Source organism: Coturnix japonica, chromosome 2, assembly GCF_001577835.2.
Source record: "Coturnix japonica isolate 7356 chromosome 2, Coturnix japonica 2.1, whole genome shotgun sequence".
NCBI classification, from domain to species: Eukaryota; Metazoa; Chordata; class Aves; order Galliformes; family Phasianidae; genus Coturnix; species Coturnix japonica.
In genome coordinates this window covers 20960950-20985712 of record NC_029517.1, presented here as the reverse complement: position 1 = coordinate 20985712, position 24763 = coordinate 20960950, and the positions used below count along the sequence as shown (strand labels likewise).

The 24763-nt window shown below is 38.0% G+C and overlaps 1 protein-coding gene across 1 annotated transcript in view; it reads right to left on the bottom strand.

Moving 5' to 3' along the window:
- VPS50 (VPS50 subunit of EARP/GARPII complex) overlaps positions 1–24763 on the bottom strand; it is a 64367-nt gene that overhangs the window by 3050 nt on the left and 36554 nt on the right. Inside the window, exons 20-27 of the mRNA XM_015853539.2 lie at positions 24430–24536; positions 18901–19022; positions 14927–15007; positions 6886–7034; positions 5647–5743; positions 5336–5494; positions 4100–4221; positions 3377–3566 (exon numbers count right to left, since the gene is read on the bottom strand). Coding sequence (XP_015709025.2) covers positions 3377–3566; positions 4100–4221; positions 5336–5494; positions 5647–5743; positions 6886–7034; positions 14927–15007; positions 18901–19022; positions 24430–24536 — 1027 coding nt within the window. The remainder of the gene's footprint in view (positions 1–3376; positions 3567–4099; positions 4222–5335; positions 5495–5646; positions 5744–6885; positions 7035–14926; positions 15008–18900; positions 19023–24429; positions 24537–24763) is intronic.

Sequence of the window (24763 nt, the reverse complement as noted above, 5' to 3'; positions counted from 1 at the left end):
TTCTCTTTCTCTCTCCTTCTCCTTCTTCTCTTCTCTTCTTTCTCTTCTCTTCCTCCTTCTCATTCTTATCCTTCTCCTCCTTCCTCCTCTCTTCTCCTCTCTTCTCCTCTCTTCTCCTCTCTTCTCCTCTCTTCTCCTCTCTTCTCCTCTCTTCTCCTCTCTTCTCCTCCTCTTCTCTCTCTTCCTCCCTCTCTCCTTCTTCTCCTCTCTTCTCCTCTCTTCTCCTCTTCTCCTTCTCTTCTCCTCTCTCTCCTCCTTCCTCCTCCCTTCTCCTCCCTTCTCCTCCCCTCTCTGCCCTCTCCTCCCCCTCCTCCCGCTCTCCCTCCCCTTCCTCCCCTCTTCCCTCTCCTCCGCTCTCGCTCCCCTCCTCCCCTCGTCCTCCCCTCTCCTCCCTCTCCTCCGCCCTCCTCCCCTCTCCTCGCCTCCCCTCCCTCCTCCCCGCTCCTCCCGCTCTCCTCCCCTCTCCCCCTCCTCCCCTCTCCTCCCGCTCCTCCTCCCCCTCATCCTCTCCTCCCCTCCGTCCTCCCCTCTCCTCCCCTCATCCTCCCCATCTCCTCCCTCTCCTCCCCTCCCTCCCTCTCCCTCCCTCTCCTCCCCTCTCCTCCCTTCCTCCCTCTCCCCCTTCCTCCCCGCTCATCCTCCCCTCTCCCCTCTCCTCCCTCTACCTCTCCTCCCCTCTCCTCCCCTCTCCTCCCCTCTCCTCCCCTCTCCTCCCCTCTCCTCCCCTCTCCTCCCCTCCCCCCTCTCCTCCCCTCCCTCCCCTTCCCTCCCTCTCCTCCCCTCTCCTCCCCTCTCCTCCCCTCTCCTCCCCTCTCCTCCCTCTCCCCCTCTCCTCCCCTCGTCACCCCCTCTCCTCCTCTCCTCCCCTCTCTCCCTGCTCCTCGCCCTCTCCTCCCTCTCCTCTCCCCTCCTCCCTCTCCTCTCTTCCTCTCCTCCTCTCTCCTCCCCTCTCCTCCCCTTCTCTCCCCTCTCCTCCCTCTCTCCCCTCTCCTCCCCTCTCCTCCCCTCTCTCCCTCTCCTCCCTCTCCTCCCCTCTCCTCCTCTCCTCCCCTCTCCTCCCTCTCCTCCCCTCCCTTCCCCTTCTCCTCCCCTCTCCTCCCTCTCCCCCCTCCCTCCCCCTCCTCCCCTCTCCTCCTCTCCTCTCCTCCCCCTCTCCTCCCCTTCCTCCCCTCCTCCTCCCTCCTCCCTCTCCTCCCCTCTCCTCCCCTCTCCTCCCTCTCCTCCCATCCGTCCTCCCTCTCACTCCCCTCTCCTCCCTCTCCTCCTCTCCTCCCCTCTCTCTCCTCTCCTCTCCTCTCCTCCTCCTCTCCTCTCCTCTCCTCTCCTCTCCTTCCTCTTCCTCTCCCTCTCCTCTCGCTCTCCTTCCTCTCCTCTCTCTTTCTCTCATCACTCTCTCCTCTCCACCTCCTCTCCTCTCCTCCCTCTCCTCTCCTCTCCCTCTCCTCTCCTCTCCTCTCCTTCCCTTCTCCTCTCCTCTCCTCTCTTCTCTCCTCTCCTCCTCTCTCTCCTCTCCTCTCCTCTCCTCTCTCTCCTCTCCTTTCTCTCTCTCTCTTCTCTCCTTCTCCAGTCTTCTCGACCAGTCTTCTCGATCTCTTCTCTTCTCAGTCTTCTCCTCTCTCGTCTTCTTCCTTCTCATCTTCCCTCTTCTCTCTTCCTCTTCTCTACTCTCATCTCTCGTCTTCTCTCTTCTCTCTTCCCTCTCTTCTCTCTCTCATCTTCTCTCTCCTTCTCCTTTCCTCTCTCCTCTCCTCCTCTCTCCGATCCTCTCTCCCCTCTCTCTCCTCTCCCTCTCTTTCCCCCTTCCCCTCTCTCGACTCTCCTCTCTCCTCTCTCCTCTCTCTCTCTCTTCTCTCCTCTCTCCTCTCTCCTCTCTCCTCCTCTCCTCTCTCCTCTTTCTCCTCTCTCCTCTCTCCTCCCTCCTCTCATCACTCTCTCCTCTCTCCCTCTCTCTCCTCTCTCCTCTCTCCTCTCTCCTCTCGCTCTCCGTCTCCTCTCCTCTCCTCTCCTCCCTCTCCTCTCCTCTCCTCTCCTCTCCTCTCCCTCTCTCTCCTCTACTCTCTTTCTCTTTTCTTTTCACCCTCGGTCCGCTCTCCTCTCCTCTCCTCTCTCTCCTCTCCCTCCTCCTCCCTTACCTCTCCCTTTCCTCTCCTCTTCCTCTCCTCTTCCTCTCCTCTTCCTCTCCTCTTCCTCTCCTCTTCCTCTCCTCTTCCTCTCCTCTTCCTCTCCCTCCTCTCCCTACTTCCTCCCTCTCCTCTGTCCATCTCCTCATTCCTCTCCTCTTCCTCTCCTCTTCCTCTCCTCTTCCTCTCCTCTTCCTCTCCTCTTCCTCTCCTCTTCCTCTCCTCTTCCTCTCCTCTTCCTCTCCTCTTCCTCATCCCTCTTCCTCCCATCTTCCTCTCCTCTTCCTCTCCTCTTCCTCTCCTCTTCCTCTCCTCTTCCTCTCCTCTTCTCTCCCTTCCTCCTCCTATTACCTCTCCACCTTCCCTCTTCCTCTCCTCTCCTCTGCTCTTCCTCTCTCTCCTCTCCTCTCTCTCTCTCTCCCTCCTCTCCTCCACTCTCCCTCTCCTTGTTCTCCTCTCCTTCCTCTGTCTCTCCTCTCTCATCCTCTCCTCGATCCTCTCCTCGTCCTCATCTTCTCCTCTTCCTCTCTCTCCTCATCTCTGCGTCGCTCTTCCTCTCCTCTCTCTCTCTCCTCTCCTCTTTCTCCAAGAGAAGAGAAGAGAAGAGAAGAGAAGAGAAGAGAAGAGAAGAGAAGAGAAGAGAAGAGAAGAGAAGAGAAGAGAAGAGAAGAGAAGAGAAGAGAAGGGTCATTGGTTAGACTATGAAACAGAATTTACAGAGTGTATAGGCTGCAGATATCTGGGTTCCATCCACTTCTTTTGCCTGTATTGGACCAGAGGTGCTGCCTAAGGAGAACAAAAAAACTTCCTTTGGCTTCAACCCATCTCAGAATACCGGGTAGATTAGCAGTAATTCCTACATGGAATTTCTTGTGTAAGGAGTACCAGATGGCCTACTTTTGCTAAAGCCAGAGGCTACAATTCATAGCACATCTTCCTGAGATGAATTCTATAATCTTAAGAGATATGGGATGGTAATTGGTAGAAAAGGTGAATAAAGATTTTTCCTTTTGTAGAAATCTCTGTTCTTATTCGTTCCAAATATAGGTACATTCATATGATAATAAACATATATCTACACACACATATATGTTCATATTGCATACCGTATAATTTTATTGCAACAAATGAATATATACATATGAGTATATCAATTTTTAGCACAAATAATTAATCATTTGGAGTTGTTAGCATGATTCCACCATTCCTGGAAATCCTCGTGAAAAACAGTAGAAAAATGAAAATGTAACTCTTACCCTGTGTTCTTTTATCCAGCGCTCCATGTCATTTTCTGTTAAATAATATGCTTTAATGTAGGTCTCCACAAATTCTTTATCTGGAATAGGTCTAATGTCTGTTAACTTTTCTAGTTTCATTAAGAACTGTTGAAAGTCCAGTTGCATCAAGGCACGTCCTTCATTGCTGCATTTCTTCACATTAGCATAACTGAAAAAAAGGAACACAGTAGAAACGAACAATAAATATAAATAAATAAACATAAATTAATTTTCTCAAAGTTGTTTAACTTAGTACTTCAAACTCCAAGGAGGAATATAATTGTTTACTCTGTGTCTACCCGTTGCATTTCTTACAATCTCATTCTTCCATACTCTCCTGTAATTAAGGACCCCACCCATAAGAGTGCAATACAGAATATATTATATGGTGCAGAAGATGACAGCACAAGCAGTGAATGAAGAGACTAGGATACCTCTTTGTTCCCAACAGAATTAGAAAACTTCTGCCCAAAGGCTACCCTAAGGTATCTACTAAAGTTAATAACTTTTCTTCCTAGCAATTGCCTTACTTCCTGGAAAAGATAAACAGCACCTCATTGAGATGCTGACAATTATACTTTATCCTCAAAATCTCAACAGCTTACCAATGCACTCCAAAAATTAGAAACTACAGTATCATGACATAAGCTTTATCATTACAGACATATTTACTCAAGAGCAAGAATTCTGTGAACTACTTACCCTTCCACAAGAGTTCTATTGGCCAAGCGTATGCAGTGCTCCCAAAGTATATTTGAGACTACTAGTGGAACACGGACTCTCTTAGATACCTCATTCAATCTTCTGTTAAATTCTTCAAATTCCTGATAAAACATGTAAGACCATAATTCCACCAGCACTTAAAACATCATACTCTATAAATGCCTAGTAATAAGTAAATAGGGAAAAAAAATGAACCACATACACACAATAAAATAAGAAAAAAATCTTCTCATTGCCTCACTCTCTAAACTCATCTTTACCTTTCTGAAAGCCAATATACAGACGCTGAAGAAAATCCAGTGATAAGCTCTTTATCCATCTAAATACCTGCCCCATCAGCCTTCAGGGAGAACCTCAAAAAATATTGCAGTCATCTTTCATTCTTCAGCCTTTTGCACTAAGAAATTCCCAGGTGCTTCAGTAAGAGCTGAAAGCACCCACTTAAAAGCAAACCAAATCCAACAGTTCAGCAGTATACTGCAAGACTAGACTACAGTTTAGGTTGAAGAAAGGTACCCGTTTCCACCTGAAACATCAGTTGACTGGATGGATTTTGAGCTATTACTGTAAGTGATAAACTAGCCATAACTGAATGTAATTACTACTACAATGATTTTTGTGACTTACATAAAGAGAAATAGAAGTTGGCTGCCAGGAACTAATGTTTCTATCATTTTAAAAAGATAACAAATAGCTCAAACGTAAAGGAGACCTTGACAATGAATTCTGTAACCATCAGAGTTTGTACTGCAGACTATGAAGGTCACACTTGTCCAACCAAGTGCTTTCATTCCAACACTAGAATCTCATAGTTTTGTTGTTATTGTTTGTTTTTCCTAGCAAACGAACAAGAGAATAACCTCTAAGCTGGTGATTTCAGTGACCATTTTAAGCTAGTTTCTGACCAAATAACGGGTATTTAACACAAATTTTCTGAAAGAGGAACTGGGCAAGAGGAAGCAGAGTACCACAATGCTGTGCTTTAACCAGCATATGGTCACCAGCATATGGTCATCACTGTAAAGATGAAATTCTGCAAGTATTTCTGCTAGTAGCAAGAACAATGAAAATTCTGGACAAATCTCTTAATGACAACTTAATATTTTTCAGGATGTTATATTGCTTTAATCATGTTGCCTTAACAGTTTTAGTGATGTATGAAGGAGTTTAATGCTTGTATGTGCTCTAGCACACTGCTTCTCCTAAAGTATTCACCTTCAAAAGAGAGTCTACGTATACATTGTGTTGTGACATGATTTCTTTCACATCCCATTTTACATTAGCCATGAGAAGCAGCATCTGTTCATAATCAATGGCTTTAGCAGCAACAATCCAATAAACTGGTTTGCGTAGCTCATTGGCAGTAGACACAGTCTGAAAGAGAATAAAAAGAAAATTCAATTCAGTAGATTTCAGGCAAGTAAGAGCAAAACGTACGTTAAGTATGGTTTAAAAATATTTCCATCATATAGTACAAGTTTCAAATCTTGCATTAAAAAATTAGCTCTGAATTACATAATGCTGACCTGAGAATAGAACTGCTGAAGAAAAGGTTTCTTGGCAGCTGGCATCACTGCATCAAGATGAGGCTGAAGACACTCAAACTGCTCAGCTAGAAATACCCTTTGAAAATAAAAAGAATTCACCATGAACTGAATTAAACATTTGGAATGCCTCTATACATTTCTTCATCAACATTTATTTGGCAACAGTGATATGTAACCTTTGTAAATTTAATACCGATAAGAACCGTATCATTTTTTGGCCAGCATATCAACATATATTCTCAATTATGAAAATCTGAAAATGTGACTGTGAACAAAATGAATAAAAATGTGAAGGTTTGAATAGCAAGAACTCAAATTTCTGATTTAATCAGGATATACTGCAAAATTCTGATCCAAAATCTCGTAAAGCCAGTGGACAACTGTCTCACAATTTCCTCATGGCAAGCCAGTCCACATTAAAAGAAATCACGTGAGAATTCCAAAACAGTATTACTGATCACATGTTTGCTAGTAGACTTTTGAAAGCACAACATGAGATCAAATTCTTCATTACAGGCATGATTTAAAAAAAAAAAAAAATTAATAATCACTTAATAATCATTTAATTCTCCTTTGTAAACACATTTTAGAATTATTAATCTTTAACAAAGTCCTCTTGTGTGGAAAACAAAATGAAACCCCATATTACTCTACTACCATTCTGATGACTAACTGAAAAAAATACTTTATAATGACAGAGTAATGGAAAACTCTTATAATCTCTTCTTCACAGGTAAATTTCCACCTCTTGCCAAAAACATCATGAATGGAGCCAAGCCAATATGTACTAAGCAGTTCTGGGTCTCAGCTATCAGCATCTGAGTACTGATTTAAATATATAAAAAATATATTTTAATATAAATATATAAATATGTAAAAAAATACATGCACACACACACAGATTGAAAACTCCCATTGGGCTCTTTAAATTTTATATATATGTATAGAAAATAAACTCCTTTTTCTGTTAAATTTGGCTTTGTGCTGTCAAAAATTACTGAAGAAGCTGCAGCAAAGTTTTATTGCTTATGCTTGCAGGTGGTTAGGTCAAATGGTCATGTCCTACTACTGTTAATTGAAAAATTACCTCAGTTTCTCATTTTTAAAATCACATTCAGGGCTAAGAAATTCTGACCTCTTAAGGAGGTTTTGGATTGTAATCACAACTCCTTAAAAATTCCACTGACCACAAAAAGTGGTGTACAGTAAATAACCTACAAGGATTCCGTAGCTACCACTCTCTCTGCCAAACCATAGAGTGAATTGCCAGATGTCAAAACAACTAGATGACTGAGATGTGGGCTTGGCACCTTCTCCTTTCTCTCTTCAGCAGCTGTTAGAGTTCCTGTGGGATCAGCAGAGACCTCCTAAAACACAATTGACAAGCATGTAAATTCACATTGTGTCCACCATTATTTACCCCAGAAAAAAAAAAAAAAAACAGAACAAATTTCTTACTACACCTTAACACCCATAGAGCCTTTAGACCAACTGCCTACTGAAAGACCAGTTGCCTACTGAAAGAATAACTTCTCACTCTAGTATATAGTTTCTTCAACCTGACAACAACCGTATAAGGAGATAAATCAAAATAATGTTATTCGTTTGTGAGCTTTTCTGCTTCTGAATTGCTTAGGTAAAATACAAACCTTGTTTTTTAAACACTAAGTTATCATTCCAGGACAACTTCTATCCTGCAGACAACTCAGTTGTAGAGAGCTTGGAAATATTCACAGTACAGGATAAAAAAAAAACCCACACCTCTAGATTTAAGGCATTCACATAGGAGATACAGATAGAAGAGGTAACACAGGAGGAAGAACTTTTGCAGAGCTACCATAGCCATCTAAGCCACTGCAGAAATGGACATGCAGATGGTCACTCTATGATGTTTAAATATTTGCCAAAACTAGACCAGAAGATGAAAACATAAAAGTAGTTCTGGCTTTACATTAATTACACATATCATGCTTACTGCGTACACACATGCTATAAAATATGAGAAACACTACAAAATACAAGTAGCCAGAACTCAAATCAGATAAAGAAGGTGAAAGATACAATACTGATTTCTTAAATCATTTCTTATCTTGTGACTCCAGCATAGTAATTTTGTTGCCAAATAGGTGCTACAACAGCCTGGCCTATAGAACAAAAATAAATTTGGGCAATAACACAGTGCCAAAGTAGCAGTAAAAATAGTTTATTCAGAAGCAAGATTAGGTGTGTAATATATCTGTTGCAAAGAAAGGTATGAACACAACCAATATGACAACAAAACTGCTTAAACAATTACATTTATGGCTGGACTCCAAAAACATAATAGCATAATTCTTACACTGCTGTAAAACTGCACAAGGATGATGCCAAAAACATGATAATACATAAAGCAGCTGTGTGGGGCCTTTTTGGCTGGAGATAGAAATAAATAGTGAAAAAGCTGCATTGAAATAACTAAAGGAACAAGAGCAGTAGGAGGAAAAACTGATTCAAGCTGACCATAGCAACCAAGAGGAGATTCTTTTAGGCTCACAGAAGAGAACAGTTGTGAGGGGTTGCATTCTTTTTTCCCCCAAAAGGAAGGGGTAGCAGCGAGCATCAGAAATACTGACTGAACTAAGTCATGATCAAACACACTTTAAGTATCAGGATTGAGACAAGGAAGAATATGCACTGTAGATCTTGAAAAGAAAAAAGAGAAGATACCACATGCAACAGAGAAACAGGTGGACAGGGGGAAACAACAGGAAAATCTGCAATAAACTATAGAAGTGGCAAGTGGTCAAAGCAGGTAGCCACAAATAATCCCCATGGAAATCCTGAACAAGACTACTGACTGAGCAATACCATCAACACGTCATTTGCAGCACTAGAAGATCTAGCTGAAGAAGGATGAACAGAAGGCAAAACTTCAAAAAGGTCAGATGTTACCAGATACAGATGCACTAGCACGGGAACAATTAAAAAGTCTAGCTATCCCTAGCTACATCACTGAGCTCTTTGAAAAGTGAATTTTTATTACTCTGTTCTGTGTTCACATTCAGCCAGATAACTTTGCAATTATCCTGGCCAGACATTTCAGAACACAGTGAAGCTGGCATTCTGCTGAGTCTACCAGAATGAATAAACAAGTCACAAGGTCTGGATATTTGCTAAAGTTCATGTGATCTCTTTGAGGCAGCTCTAAAGATACCTAGCACATCCACAGTGAAAACTGGCAATACTATTTAATGAGCTAGGTTAATTTTTCCTATTAATTGTGGCTTTTGTTCAGTTAATTAACTATCAAAATCCACTCTTTATGTGTCTTCTAACTTTTCCTTTCATATCATCCTTAAAAACATAACAAAGAAAAGCTCTGAAGTACTTACATATGATAAAAAGCAACAACAATAACAAAAAACACAGCCCACCAATCAATTCTCTAATCTTAGGAGAGACCCTGAATGACAGGGTTAGAGGAAGAGCAGCAGTAGTAAAGACCTGAAGAAACTCTGGAAGACTGCAAGACTGCCCAATAACATTTTGAATATCATTATGAATAATAGAACTATTACTTTGCTGTTAAGACAAGAAAAACAAAATCACTTTAACAACACAGGTCAGTCAATTGCATCTTTGATATTTTTGTTGTGTTTTTGTGTTGTTTTTTTTCCAAAGACTAACTACAAAATATATTAACATTACATATTACAGAGACTCCATTTTGTATTTATCTCAATTCAAAGTCACCCATCACTTCAGTACTGAAACACATACTAAGCAATTTTTTCCTCTATCTGCCCGATCCCATAAATATCTTACGTTATTTATTTAACAGAGAAAGCATCTGAAGACACAAAATGCACATAAGACAGTCACGTCTGTGTTCAACCATGGAGTCAAACTCTGCTTCAGATATACTGGCCAGACACACTATCAGTATTTATTTCTCCTTGTTCTAAAACAGACGCATAGTAAAAACCAATGATGGCATGACTGAAAGCAGCAATAGAAGCATATATTCAGGTTGGAACAGGAAAAAAAATCCTACAAACTGTTTAAAGAAATCAGTCTTTTTGCAATAGACTGGACTTGTTAAAGTTAACCCTTCTAGTAGTTTAAGAAAACCAGCAAGGCACGCACTGTTCTCAGAGATTACTTTTGAGTACTCAAAGAGAACAGGAAGCTCCAGTAGAACTGGAAGGGGGAAAAGCTGCACCAATCAATAGAGAAAGGTGATGATGATGAGAATAGAAGGCAGGAAATTAAACAGCAGTTTAGTTACATTTCTCAAAAAAGGTCAAGCTACACAGAGAATGTACTGTAGTACCCAGCATCAAGCATGCAGAGAGCAGCATCAAGTCAGAATAAACTTGCTTAGCTTTTCTCTGCAACAGAGCAGCAGTCTTGCTGATAGAGTAGAACTGTAATGCATCTCAGACATACTGCAGCCCACTTAACAAGCAAACTGTGCAAAACAGGGATTTAATAAAATCATTACAAGGTACACATGGACCTGATGCAAACAACAATATATTTTTCTGCTTCCTTGCCAAACAGGAAAAGATCTCAGTAATCACACAGTTTATAGCTTAAAAAATAGATTTTATCCAAAACACCAAACTTATCTGAACAATAATCAGATTAACTGTGCCAGGTACAACAGTTAACCTCTATTCCTTGTAGTCACCTTACAGTGGATCTTATCTATTCTGCTATTTCTAGCCTAACTGTCATATTTTAGAAGGAAAATAATTGAGTTTTCTAATGCTATATGATTGGCACATGCAACTAACAATTGTTTATATAAGCTGCTTTGCTAGAAAGGCCTGAAAATATCAGAATGCAGAGGTGTTATGAGTAGGGATATGGGTTATGAGTACTTTACCTTGTTTAACATTTGCTAACAGTAATATGAGCTACACCGTGTACTTTAGCAGGTACCATTATGAAATATCTATCTTTGAATTAAATTTCATCTGAAATTGCTTTTTAGGACAAATGGGCACGTATTAGTAAATAGCAGGTATCAGATATGGGTAAGTGTGCTGCTGTTTGATTCACAGCTGGACACTTTGCTTCAGCATTTGATTGTTTACTCCCAAGCACAAATTCTCTACCTAATAATACACAAAGTTTACAAAATCGATAATCTTGACCCAGCCATTGGGAAAATAAATCACATGAAAAAGGCGTAGCTTGCCGTGGTAAACACCATTCAACACACCTGGAAAGGAAAGACCATTAAAAATGAAATACACTCTCTCAGGAATCTATTCTGTTAATTTTCTGCTTATTCATAATCCTCTGCAGGCAAGCAATATCTTTACAGCATTGTGAATTGCCATGCGAGCAACCTTACAATGCAAGCACTTTGCCTTGGCCCCAGAGTTGAGTTCACCAGCATTGCCTCATGGTGTGCATGAAGTTTCCAGTTCCACTAGCAGCACTAAACTAGTCTGCAGTATAGCTCCTTCACCATCCTTATCACAAAACAAAGATTTCCCACACTCAGCTGAGTCAATGTCACTGATTTCAGTATCAGACTTCAAAAAGAGTAGAAACTTGCAGGATCTTTGCATTTCAGTTATTTCTTAGTGCTCCAAAATAAATAGCAGACTTTTTGCATGAAAAACTACCAGAAATCGTCAAGTTTACTTACTGCGTTGTCTACCTTAATACAAAAAGTTTTGTGTCAGGAATCACTGTGTGCTGAGAAAATGAATGATGAAATGCTTAAAAAAATACACAGCAGGTGAGATTCCACAAGAAAGCACTTCCACTGCCACATCCTTGGGAATCTCAAGCCCCTCTCTAACCAAAACAGTAAGTCAAGCTGATTTGATCACACACTTTTTTACTGCAACATTTTTTTTTAATCCAAAGGCAGTTTCAAGAGCTGCTGCTGGTTCCCAAGCGCTCAGCTGTGACCTTCATCCCTCTGGGACTAGAAATCAGCCAAAAATTTTGGTGTCCAGCAAAAAGGCTGAAGTGGCTGATGTGACATGGCTCAGTGACTGCCCAAAGAGAGGGGTGCAGCAACCACCAAGAACTGGAAAATTTATTCAAACAAGTAAGCCAGAAAATTTTCATTTTCAGTAGAATATTCCAGTTAAGCTGGGTAATTCCGTCAAACAAACAAAGAAAGAAAAATGTGTTTAGAGCTCTGAGTGAATAATGTGAAAAAGCAGAGCAGCTGCAATGTCCTATCATATTTTCAAAGTGCCTGTCATGTCAAAACTTTCTTTTTTATAGATAGAATTTTCTTCTCTTGACAAGCACTTCACACAACACCTTAAACACTGTCATTACATATGTTGTATAAATCTATTTAAAGAAAAAAACTGTAAAATATCTTTGCAAGATGGGTTGGAAAGTCAGGTGTGCAGAAAAAAAAATGTTCCCTTCAATTCCTTAGCATATTTGTACAGCTGAAAACCTAAATTTTTCATCTCTGCTCCATCAGTCTCTAACCTACTGTCACTGCTAGAAGATACATACTTTATGGGAAAAGACCCCAAAAGCAAAGACAGAATTTAAAATACATGAAATAATACTTCTCTATACAAGCCATTTTTTCCATCTGCTGTTCTATACATTGCATTGCAATGTTTATATACTTTACCACAGTGATTTATTTTTCTGCTCCCATAGGGCACAATAACTAACAAACTTTATTCTAAATCTCAGTTTTAAATGAGCGAACCAGCTTGTAATGAAATATTTATGAATATTCTGTTTATCTGCTACAAATACCTCACTTTCGAAAGCAGCAGTATTGTCTAAGGCAGCTATTTGCACGAAGAGGACATTCATAAACTGTGTCTAGGCAATGGCAGTACTGTGACTAAGCAATAAAGAAGTTGCTTAGAGACAGATAAAGGAAGGCATTGGAAGTAGAAGTTTCCCTTCGAAATTATCGGTTACTGAAGATCCCTATATGATCGATGCTAAACACCTACTTGGGTGCTTGCTGGTTGCTGTCAATCGATATGATTAATAAACGTCATTATTATTGCAAAAATGCAGTCCTGGTAGGAATGACAAACACAAGGATGAAATGTGTGTAGATCTCCTCATGCCTCCCTATTGGGAAACTGGCAGTGAGGAGACATAAGCTGTTTGGAAACATGCTTCTTTCAATGTGTTTGGCCAAATGAAAGCTGCACTTTAACACTGTGAATCACTCTTCTCTCTTTCTTTTAATACATCCTGCTGGTACGAATGAAACTACCTGTATAATGCTACTTTTGGAGAATCAGAATTATTATCTCTGAAGTTGTTGCATAGAAGAAATCTGTACTGAAGCTACTTTACACTTGCAGAAAGGGCTGACTAAGGAGTTCAAATGTACATATAAAATTCAGAACATATCAAAAAAAGTGTTGAAAGCCGTATCATCCTCCTGCCTCTTAGAAAATGGACAAGGAACGACCCAGTATAAACTTCTGAATAGTCCTGAGATATAGTTCTACCTTCACCAGTACCAAGAGATTACTGAGAACTAGTTTGATCTCTATTAAGTTCTGACAAAGCCTCAGACATAGAATGAGAATAAAAATTTCTTTAAATTATCCTTATTCAAATAAAACATCAATATATGCTGCTATCAGGATACAAAATTTAGCAGAACTGAGAGCCCTGAATAAAGTTTACTATGAGTAAAAGACAATGCAAAAATAAATAAATAAGTAACAATATAAAGCAAATTCCTGACAAGCCATAGGACTGAACTTTACAATATAAACACAAAGAATATCTAAAAAAAGCAATTTTAAGCTATGAGAAATACCCATTTTGATGACACAGTCAAGATTAATCTTGACTTTCATAAATTCTTAGTGATTATAACAGAAATACCCAGAAAGTAAGTTCCCACTGACAGCATAAGACCAGTATAAGTTCATAAGATTCATAAATTCATAAGATTAATAAGTTTCATTGAACTGCTTAAAGTTAACAGACACAGCTATTAATCTCAATGGACAGTATCATTATCTGTAACAGCACTGTTAAATGACAAAGAAGAAATCCAGTTATTTTTCTCAATTTAGTCCTAGAAATGATTTTTAAAAGTTATACTGAATGATAAAAATCAAAGCAATGTAAAGCGCTCTCAAGAATAGAGTAGGCTTAAAAAATTAATTCCAAAACTTGACATTTTCCCCCAATAATGACAGATCATTAACTGACTTGTCTGCAAGATCTTCCTATTTTTTTCTTTCCTTTTCTGAACACATTGCTTTTGAGATGAATATCAAAATGACTTTAGCCTTTTTCTGCATTATGGAGGTCCAGGGTTATTAGTTATGTTATGCTCCCTCTACTGACCTTGTAAGAAATTACTCTAACTCCTTTAAAATGGTTCTCTGAAAGAACAGTTTTGAATTTGACTGTTCTAAACGTTTAAAGGAATTCAAAAAGGCTCCTTAGTACAGTTCTGTGGAGTGCCAAATCCCAGTGAAAGTCAAAGCAGAGCATTTGCATCCCACTTCTGCCTTCAAAAATGAGCCCTTCTAGCATCAGTGGTATTAATTACAATATATGCCATTTACAATATTGAACATATTTCTTCACAATGTTTCAAGTGTTTTATATTTAGGTTAAAAAAAGAGTGCACAGTTCCATTTTTGCAGCATTCTCAACAACATTTCTTTATAAATCCTGCTCCTCAGTTGAACCTACGAAACCTACCTGAAGACTCCTGTACATTCTTTGTAATGTGATGTGAACTGTGTGACATGAAAATAACTGATGAAAATAACTCATGAAGTGACTGTTGTGATATAATTTATAAAATATGACAAGTAAAATTCCACAACATTCAGAAGTGACATAACAAAGGGATGAACATACTACTGATTTTATACACTGAACGTGTCTATCAATGGCTCGTTGTTTTGTTGTTCTTTCATTGACAAAAAATGAGTTGTCTATTATGTTGGGTGTATTTTTAATAGAAGGTTTAATTTAATATGGATAATACTGGAATATCACTGTGCTTTTATTACATAAACCATAAAGCATTTTAAAATTTTAATGCCTAATTGTGTTGTTTCACCTAGTAAAAGCTAGATTCTAGTGTACATTTCACAAAGTAATGACACCTACACTATTATATACCAAGAAATAGTCTTTGTCTTTACAGACACCACACATGAGGAGGAAGGAAAAAAACAAACAAACAAAAAAAAAAACTAGTAAGCTATGATGAAATATAATTCCTGAATTGCTGACACAGCCCTCCCCATTTCCATGACCAAATCCAGATACTTACTAGATCAATGAGGCTCTCCTGGATTCTGTTCAGTGTGGTGCGCAATCTGCTACTGCTGAGGCCCAATCCTGTCAATTCAAACTGGAAGAAATATATTCTATTTAAATATGGAAAGTAAAAAATCCTCAGTTTAAGATTTGTGGTAATACAACAAAACTATATACCAGCACTGGATATAATTTACTCACCCTAATGTTTTAATACATATTTGTAACTCTACACAATGAAGATCAACACAAGTCACTGCATTCAGCACTGAGTGTATGTGAAGGATGGCCAGAGCACATTTCATGAAGATGACAGCTTACCATTTCTGTCAATCAGCATTCAGCATCCTTTTATGCTGTAACACTGTATATAGGCACAGGACCCAAGATGACCTCATCTGGGAAACCAGCCCCAAAAGACACACCACAGTGCACCCAGTGAGACTTGCATAAATACCATACCCAGACCAATTAGTCTTGAATATAAAGTTTGTTGAACTTACTGAATATCTTGTTGAACCTTACTGAATATCTAACTTGTAATTGTATAATTATAGCCATTGATCTTTATAAAACTGTTGTTATTACTTAGTGTCTACAAAGATTTACCTAATAAGCATGCCATCTTCATGTTCATGGCTCGGTAACATTACAAGGAAGCTGGTCAGCTGGGATAAATTAACATTCATTTCATGATAGATGCAATGAATTATACCAGCTGAGGAGCTGATCTGACGCTTAATTAATACAGCTATTTATCTTCTACTTGCAGTTACAAAAAAAACCAAAAACAAACGGACAAACCAAAGGCAGTGGAAACGGGAAAAGTAAGAAACACATGTTTAAGAAACTGGAAGTATCTGAGTACAGTTCTGGTATGTGATTCACTCCAAAAAAGCAATTTACTGAACAACATTTAGAGCAATGATGTCTACTGCATTAGACTCCCTTTCAATGCACTGAATCAGAGAAGGTCAGAAGAATCAGAGAGGTCCCATCCCTCATTTTACATACAAAAGGGAATCATCAAGGTCCCTATTTACTACATCTGAACTTTCTCATGTAAGATGTCCACCCATCCTAATCTTCCCATACACTCAATGAAAATTACCTCACAGCAGAATTCCCACTGGAAGCACCCTGTGCTGAAATCTAGAATGTGATCTAGAAGACACAGATCAGTATCACAGTATCACACACAGTATCACAGTCTGGTGCGGGTTGGAAGGGACCTTAGAGATCATTGAGTCCAGCCCCTGGGATTCGAGCCCCTGTGTAGCAGAGCAGCACTTCTACCACTTGCGCCACAGGGGGGATTGGAACCTGGGCCCTCCGGTGTTGCAACGCGGCATTCCTACCACTGCGCCACTAATGTCCTCACCCAATAAAATGTTCCAGATAAAAATGTGGGGTATTTTTGGTGTGCATTTTTCTCCACATTTTTATTGTAGAAACAGCAGCTCTGAGCTGCCTTCAGTTTTGCAGGTATATGGCTGAAAAAGAAAATCTGCCTTTCATCCTTACTCCCGAAAGGAAAAAAAAAAAAATCTATTAAAAATATATTTGCAAGTTTCAGCCATTAAATTTCATTTTAAGCAATTCTCTTCTGCACCATCAAAATACACAGCACAATCTGCCACTAACTTTTCCTCTTCTTTCCTTTCAGTTACCAACTTTTGACAGCAATCAATTTTTTTGAGTTTTATTTTTAATATTATTTTAATAAAATATTTCTTAATAATACATTTATTTCTTTTTTTTAAAGTGGACGTTTCACACTCAAAACATTTCAGAATAATAAGGAATGAAAGAACACATTTAAATTTCCATAAAACATAACAACTCAAGCTCCGGATTCATGAGGCACAGCACAAAGCAGTGCACTCATATCTATAAGGAGAACAAAACATAGTATAACAAAACCAAACAATTGTTGTACTGCACTTTTTTTCCCCAAGGCCAAAACCTCACAGCTTCAAACAGAATGCACCACTCATTGGTATAATTGTTTTGCTACACAGTTAAAGTTCTTTACTTCAAACTTTTGCTATTTGTATATGCAAACCGATAGATATTTAAATGTCACAAAGTGATGACTTAGTAAGTTCAGCATTAGAGAATTTATACTCATCACTTATTATCACTTATCACTTATTTCTTATCTTACAAAAATCAAGTGTTTTCTGTAGAAATGGTCATTAGATTTATCTATTAAGACGTATTGTCAAAGAAATTAAAACTCGCCCTTAAATTTATTCTGCTGAGGAAGACTATTCTGTGATATGTTCATGAATATCATGACTTTAGTGAACAGGTATAAAATAGAGGTATATTTGTATTAGGTTTTTCCAAAATTTAGGATAATTAAGAAAGCATTAATGTGTATCCCAAGAAATAAAGAGAGTTGGAAAGAGCAATGATGATTACAACAGTGTGCAAATTTTGATAGTGAAGAATACCAAATACTACGTACATAGGATAATTGTTCTTCAGAGTTCAGGGAAGAACAATGACATAGCACCATGACCAGACAGAGGAGTCAACACAATTCTTGATTTTCACTGACTGGGCAACTAACAATGTACAACTGATCACTCCTGTGCTAACTCACATGAATAAAGTAAGGCACAGTGTTCTAATTGCTAAAGAATGTTATAGTACCAGCATATCTGTAAGAATCCCATTCTATATTTAGATATATTATGTAACAAATTACAACAGGAACACTGACAGTGGTCTCGGTCTAAATCACATACCATCAACCATCTCTGTTTTTTTTTAAAGATTTAAAACACAGGGAGAAGTGAGAACATTCAAGGAACATGACAAGAGGGCTTATCTCATTCATAGACCCTTGGTAAGGGCTATGTTTCCCATGGAAAACCATCTGTCAAACAAAAATTAGTCACACTAGGGAAGCAATACAATTTTACCACTCATCTGCTATAACATTTACCTGCCTAGCACTGGGCTGTTCTCTGTTAGAAGCAGAAAGTGAGGAACTCGGCATAGGCTTTAAAAACACAAAACAGGAGGTGCAAAAATCCCAAATGTAACACAAAGTGAATAGTAAAGTTGCTGATTAAGCCTATGGAAATCAATTAGATTAACAGAAAACAAAACAAAACTCCCCATCACCAACAAAAAGCCTCACCCATCTTCTAAACACAAACAAATCACAAGTGCATTTGTCCTGCCAAACAGCTCAGAACCATTTAGAACCATATGTTGACAGTCTGAAAATCCACTATGATTTGCCAAAAGATGATCATGAGTTTGGAAACCCATTACATTAACGCTGTGAAATAATCCAGGGGCCAAAAGAGGATAAAATTGTTTTTACATGCAGCTTTTAAATGCTTTAAGACAATTCTGTTGAAAGTTGATCCACGTTATGTACAGATATTGCCAACAAGCATTTTTATTTCAACTACAAGAACACTCAAAGTCCAAAAATATTTTTATTAATCCAATTAGTTTGACAGAGCAATAATAGATCGGAAGAACTATTTCAAACCTCTTAAATCTGAGTTACTACTCAACCTTCAGGGCACCTTTCTCCTCTTCAGCTATTCTTGTCTATGTCTGAGAAATAAATACAGAAAAACCAAGTCATCTAATCCTCTCTGGGCTCCAAGCCACTGTAGACTGCTCCTTTATTCCCCACTTTCTGCCACTACTTCCAGGTACTTGTCTTTCCTCTCCATTCAAAATATTTGAAGACCGAGTACCTATACAAACTGGTTTTATGTCTCAATGACAATGATGCTCCCTACACTTACTCCTCCTCACTGCATTAGATAATCAGATAGACATTTAGATAATTAGATAATCAGCCTTCACTTACTCCTGCATTCAGATCCATTCTGATAAAACTAATTTTCTGGGGAATCATATATTTGGTACTGTTTTAATTAAAGATTGCTCCTCAGTATTCTCATTCTGTGTATACTCTGATACACCAAATTAAATAACTTTTCTACCTACCGTGTCATTTCGGCCAAAAAATGTATAGACTGCATACAGGTAGTAGTCGAAGAGCTGGGACATGAAGTGGATGACATCAAATGCAATTGGCTTGAGAATGTTCATCATCTGCATATACTTCCCTTGAAAATGAAGACAGAAGATCAGATTCTTCAGCATAAGTTCAACAAGGTCAGTGGTGAGCTTCACAGACTCAAAAATGCTTTAATAAACCTTATTAATTAGCCAAGAATATTGATAAAGTGTGACTTAGAAATGTTTTAGAGATAAGGAGGTTTAAGCATAAATATGATGACTTATAATAATAATAATTATAATCACTTATAATGACACAGGGCTTCTCCAAAAGTGGATGTTAGTCTGTATCAAAACATCTTGAACAATTTTTTTGGCCTTTTGGTATCAAGTTCAAAACATAAGACCTTCTGATTCCTCCACAATATTCAGATCAATTTAGCCAAAAATTAATAATCCCTGTTAGTACTCTGTAGCAAATGAATCACGGAGCCACTCAAGATGATATGCACTAGTGAATGTTTACATACGCACACATGGACATCTTACAAGCAATAGGAAAGTACAGTATCAAAATGATATACTCAAGGTCAGGAGTTTAGGAATAATGTGTTTCAAATCTGCATGTTATCATTTCCTGCTCACCTTCCTTTTTATCTTTTGTACAAAGTGAAGGAAACAATACACCATAAAGGACTACCTAAACATTTTTTCTCCAGTCAAGGAGAGAGATTTCCACCGCAGGCGATTCAAGAATCTGCTAAATGGCTGCTCTACCAGCACTGAATATGAAGAACATATAAGCTCAAGACTGTGCTGCTCCTAACAGGATCCCTCCCATTCAAAAAACCACCAAAAATACACACACTCAAAAAAAGAAATAAAGGCAAATAAGCAAGCAAAAAAATCTACCTCTACAACTTTGGACTGTATTGTACAAAAGATCACAGAGAACTTCTGTAGTGAGAAGGAATCAGATCAGGTCAGTAAAAGACAAGGCAAGAAAACTAAATTATTTTCAGCTGTACATTGGAAATGTTTCTAAAGGGGTACGTTGACAGAATACAATTGCTGGCAAAAGCAAATCAAAAAGGAATGGAAATTTTGTAAGACAAATCCAAGCAGGACTTGAAGAAAAACTAAACCACTATTTGTTTACTTCTTTTCACTGGATTAATTTTCTACTTCAGCATGTATTACTAAATGTCCTAAAATAGAGACACCCAGGGAAAAGAATAATTGCTTCCCTTCCATCCTGCTCTCTGCTGTTGTGTACATGTGACTTAGGAAAAGAAAAATATTAAGAAGATCAGGACCTTCATTTATACATTAGTTGAGTTAAACTGATTGTATTATTTACACTCAAAAAGTAATTTTTCCCTGTAGGTTTAATTCCATAGTTATTTTGTCTTCTAGCATAGGACAAAGGTGCTTTTCCCCAGGGCTGTAAAAAATAAGTGTACTCAACAAAAAACTGATTTTTGAAAAACCTGAGACTTACAGCTGGATAGTTCAGAAATGACATATTACTTGTCCCATTCACATCTCAACAGTGTATATGTATTTTAATATGGTTACTATATATCTAATAAGCTTTGGGTTATTACAGACAGCAACTTAATAACTTAAGACATAAATGCAGTTCATCCAGCATGTCGGATATACCAGATCAGTTAACAAAATACCACATTTCAGACATGTTTTGATGTGGCAGGTTGATAAAATACTGCCTGAGGGTGCCAAAATAATTTACTTCTCCTGTAGTCAGCAATGTTTTTAAAGTTAATACTATGCACAGCAAAGTAACTTACTAATCAGGAGAGAAAATGTTGTTTTACATAGAGAAATCAAGTATCAAATTTAGCTGTTAGTATCAGGGATAGTGACTTGATTTTTTAAACAATTACTTGTGATCATAAAAGACCACATTAATTTGGCAAATATAAAACACAACTATGGTGGGATGATACAGCACTATGGCAAGAATCAAGCAAAACCAGATGCTGCTGCTTTCCACATCTCAATCTAGCTTAAAACAACCTGCCTGAATATTACAGAATGGGTCCCTGTTTGCCAACACACTCACGAAATTATTTCATTATGTTTGGACATTTAACAAGAGTTAAAGTACCTAATAATTTGGCAGGTTAACCCAGGTGTTAATTCCATGCTTAGATATCAGTGTTTTGACCTGCAGCATAATGAACAAACTGAAAAACAGACCTGAGCTGTTCCATTTGTTTTCCAAAAGGGAACAACAAATGCAGTTAATTTCAGCACAGTCTACATAGAAATTTATGGATGTTTGGAAAGGATGATACCCTATCAAAGCAGCTGCCATCTTCATGTGTGTCTGAATATCCTTTGTTGCTATGGGCTGATTTTTTCCACTTACTCTGAGCTAAATACAGTTTTCAAACTTGCCTGCAACCTATGCACAATAATGGGTGATGTGTCACATTCTGGACAGTTAGATTTCCAAATATCTGCGTGGCTGGCATAAACATTCAAGGTAGTCTCTTGGGCAGTGTCCTACACTTTTCTAAAGGGCTACGCACTGCCCAAGCACTGTCCCTATAAAAATCTTCTGTAGCCAAGAACATTTCTCTATTACTACATCACTCAGCATCTTTACACAGAAGTGTTCCAAGAACATTTCCTCCTAGTTTCTCTAAGAGGATGCCAAATTTTAACTTCTATACATTGTTACCTAGTTGCAGTAAAGTTCATAGTTTGGGTGAAAAGAACATTCCCAAACAGCACTAATAGCCCAAGCACACACCAGCAATTTCCAGAAATACCACTTTGAGTTTATGTCAGTCAAAGTAGATATGATTTCTATAAACAATTTGTAATGACCAAAACCCCTGAACATTTGCCAGGGTTTGGGTTTTTGTTGTTGTTGATGTTGTATGTTAGTTTGTTCTTTGTTTGGGGTTTTTCTGGAAGTGTTCAGTATTTCCAGCAATTCTTTTGTCCTTTGAGAAATCAGTTTTTTCTATCAGACTGATCTACATAAATCTGATCATTAAAACCAAAAGGGTAAATAAAATATATATATAAATATATAATATATAAAAATATATTAAAATATAATATATAAATATATCTCCATATATTTATGAGAGTTTTGGTACAGCTGTGGTCATTATAAAAAAATTCCTAGTGAGTCTCTAAATTTCAAATATGCAGCATGCTATGACATACATTAGAGGCTAAAATGCCACTTTGAAGGAAACCACAAAAAGCATGTTGTATTTATACCCTTCTGAAAGTGCATTACTGGGGGCGGTTTTGTTCTGGGGTTGTTTTTTTTTTTCATTGTTTTTTCTTATTTTGAAGGCTCATGAAGCCCTATGCTACATGACTGTTCAGTTCTTCAGCAAAAAGTTTTCAGCTGTGAGATCTGTCACCACTACTATTATTTTCTCCAAAGATAACGAGCTTTAAAGAAAGCCATATCTAAGAGTTACTTCATGAAAAGCTATCCACAGAAGAAGTAAAAATAAGGCAAAAAGAAGGCATCAGACAAACCCAACCCACTTCTTAAATATGGATGACATTAATAAAAAAAAAAACAAAAAAAAACAAAAAAAAACCACCAGTATTCACAATGGCAAATGTTCTTGTTGATGTACAGACCATAAGTCTCAATATTCCAAAACGATTTAGCATGAATTCATTCTTCCTTCAAGTTCTAAGTCAACAGGCAAGAGTTTGATAGGAAAAATAACCCTATGAATTAATCTAATTGTTGCTTTATTCTAGAAACAAACTGAGAAATAACTACCTCATTTATTAACTTAATGGAAAAACAAATAAAATAACTGTAAACTTGAATTTCAAATTCAACAATTATATGACCTCCCACTTCAGCTATACATAGTAATTCATTGTATGATTCTACAATTCATTTACATTATTTTTATTAAATATCCAGTAACTCATACTTTTATTCATCCTGCCTCCTTACAATGCACATAGCCCCCAGAAATAGCTTAAAATTATTATGAGCAGCATCATACTCTTTCAGCAAGTACTACTAGTTGCATAACAAAAAAGTCAGGCAACTATTTCTTCTACTTGAGCGAGCAATTTAAAATCCCACCTTAACCTCACTCCAAATTTCCTGTATTAACTTGCTTTCCCTTATGATTTATTTGTTTTTAAGGGCCAAAACTTGAATAAAGTACAGGCTTTCCGATGCATAGGACATACCTATACTGTACTTCACTAGGTCTCTGCTTACTTTTTAAGGCATTCTGTCACTGGTATTGCACACGGAATTCACTTTGTCAAACTTAGCTAAAAAAAGCCCCTCAGCCCATGTTGGTTGCTCAGCTCTCCTGTGCAGAAGGGAAGCAGCTCCAGAAGACAAGTGCTAAGATATCTATACTACGACATGCAAGGAAAGATATCCAGGACAGGTAACACCTCTTGGAGCTATCTACTGTATTCAATTGATAATGAAACAATATTGAATGATGAAAGAATCCTAAATACCTACTGGTTACACCATTTGAAACTGAACAGTGTCATGTACCATGGCATATTCCTAGCCAAAATCCAAAGACAGCACAAGATGAACAGAAACCTTCAATGGCATTAACACTGACCACTGCTAAAAGATGGACACCCTCCATGGCATCCCTTTCTGCCACAGGAGAATCCAGGGGACTGGATCAAAGCTAGATCTCATACTAGCAAACATAAAATGCTCAGCTAAATCAGGAGAGCAACATCATGCTTAACTTTATGTTTTATATGGTGGCAAAATTCATAAAACAACTCATGGATCTACCAGATGTGAACTATATCAGATTAAGATAAATATTCTTGATACAAGTGTTATTTGATTTTCTATACAAAGAACACAGTACATTTCACCCATCTGGGATTTAATCAACTGTTCAGTAAAAGAGAAGGCAGAACAGAGTGTGATGAAAAGAGATCTGGAAAAGCTACTATTGGAGTTTCCAACAACTCTTCTTTCAAATCCTCATGAATGACTCTGGCACAAAAATAAGAGTATGATAATGGAAAAAAACAAGGAGGTACCATCAAAACAGAAAGGGATTGGCATAATATACAGGAGGAACCAGAGGACCTTGATGACTGCTGTAATAAGAATCCGACGAAATTCAGTAGTACAAAATGTAAAACCACGCATTTGAGGATCAATTAATTAAAAACATCTTTCTGCAATAAACTAAAGGCTCATCCTTTGGAAAAAGCTGGTAAAGTGAAGGACCTGCTGGCTGTATAAGCACATTACTGATCTGCCAGTACAAGGAAGCTGCAAGAAATCCAAAGGGAGGCAATGCCACTCAAGAGTAGGAAACTGGAATACACTGTGACACAATCCACTGAGACCTCATCCAAACTAACACACATTTTAAAAGTTGAATTAGTTGGTGATTTTAAAGTGTTTTAAAATTCACCAAATATATTTTCTAGAATCCACAGGTTTGTATTAAAATAAAAAACACACATTCCAACAATTGTTCCACATACCAACAAGCCTTACTACATTGAGTGTAGTGTTTGTCAGGATAGGTGCATTCCCTTTATTGAGGCTATAATCTGATTTCTTTTTGCTCTTCAGAGTTTCTCGAGAAACACTAAAAAGGAAATAAAGAAAAAAAACACTCAAAATAATATCTTCCAAAAGTTCTTAGTGTTACAATTTCACAGTACACAGCTATGACCACTGACTGCATTTTTTCCCACAAATTAATCTTCATCAATATCTCTAGAGTTTCTTTAAAATGAAGTAGTTTGTGATGTCTGATGAAACCATAATAATATTGTAATAATAATAAAAGAAATCCTCTCTTTTGACCCAAGT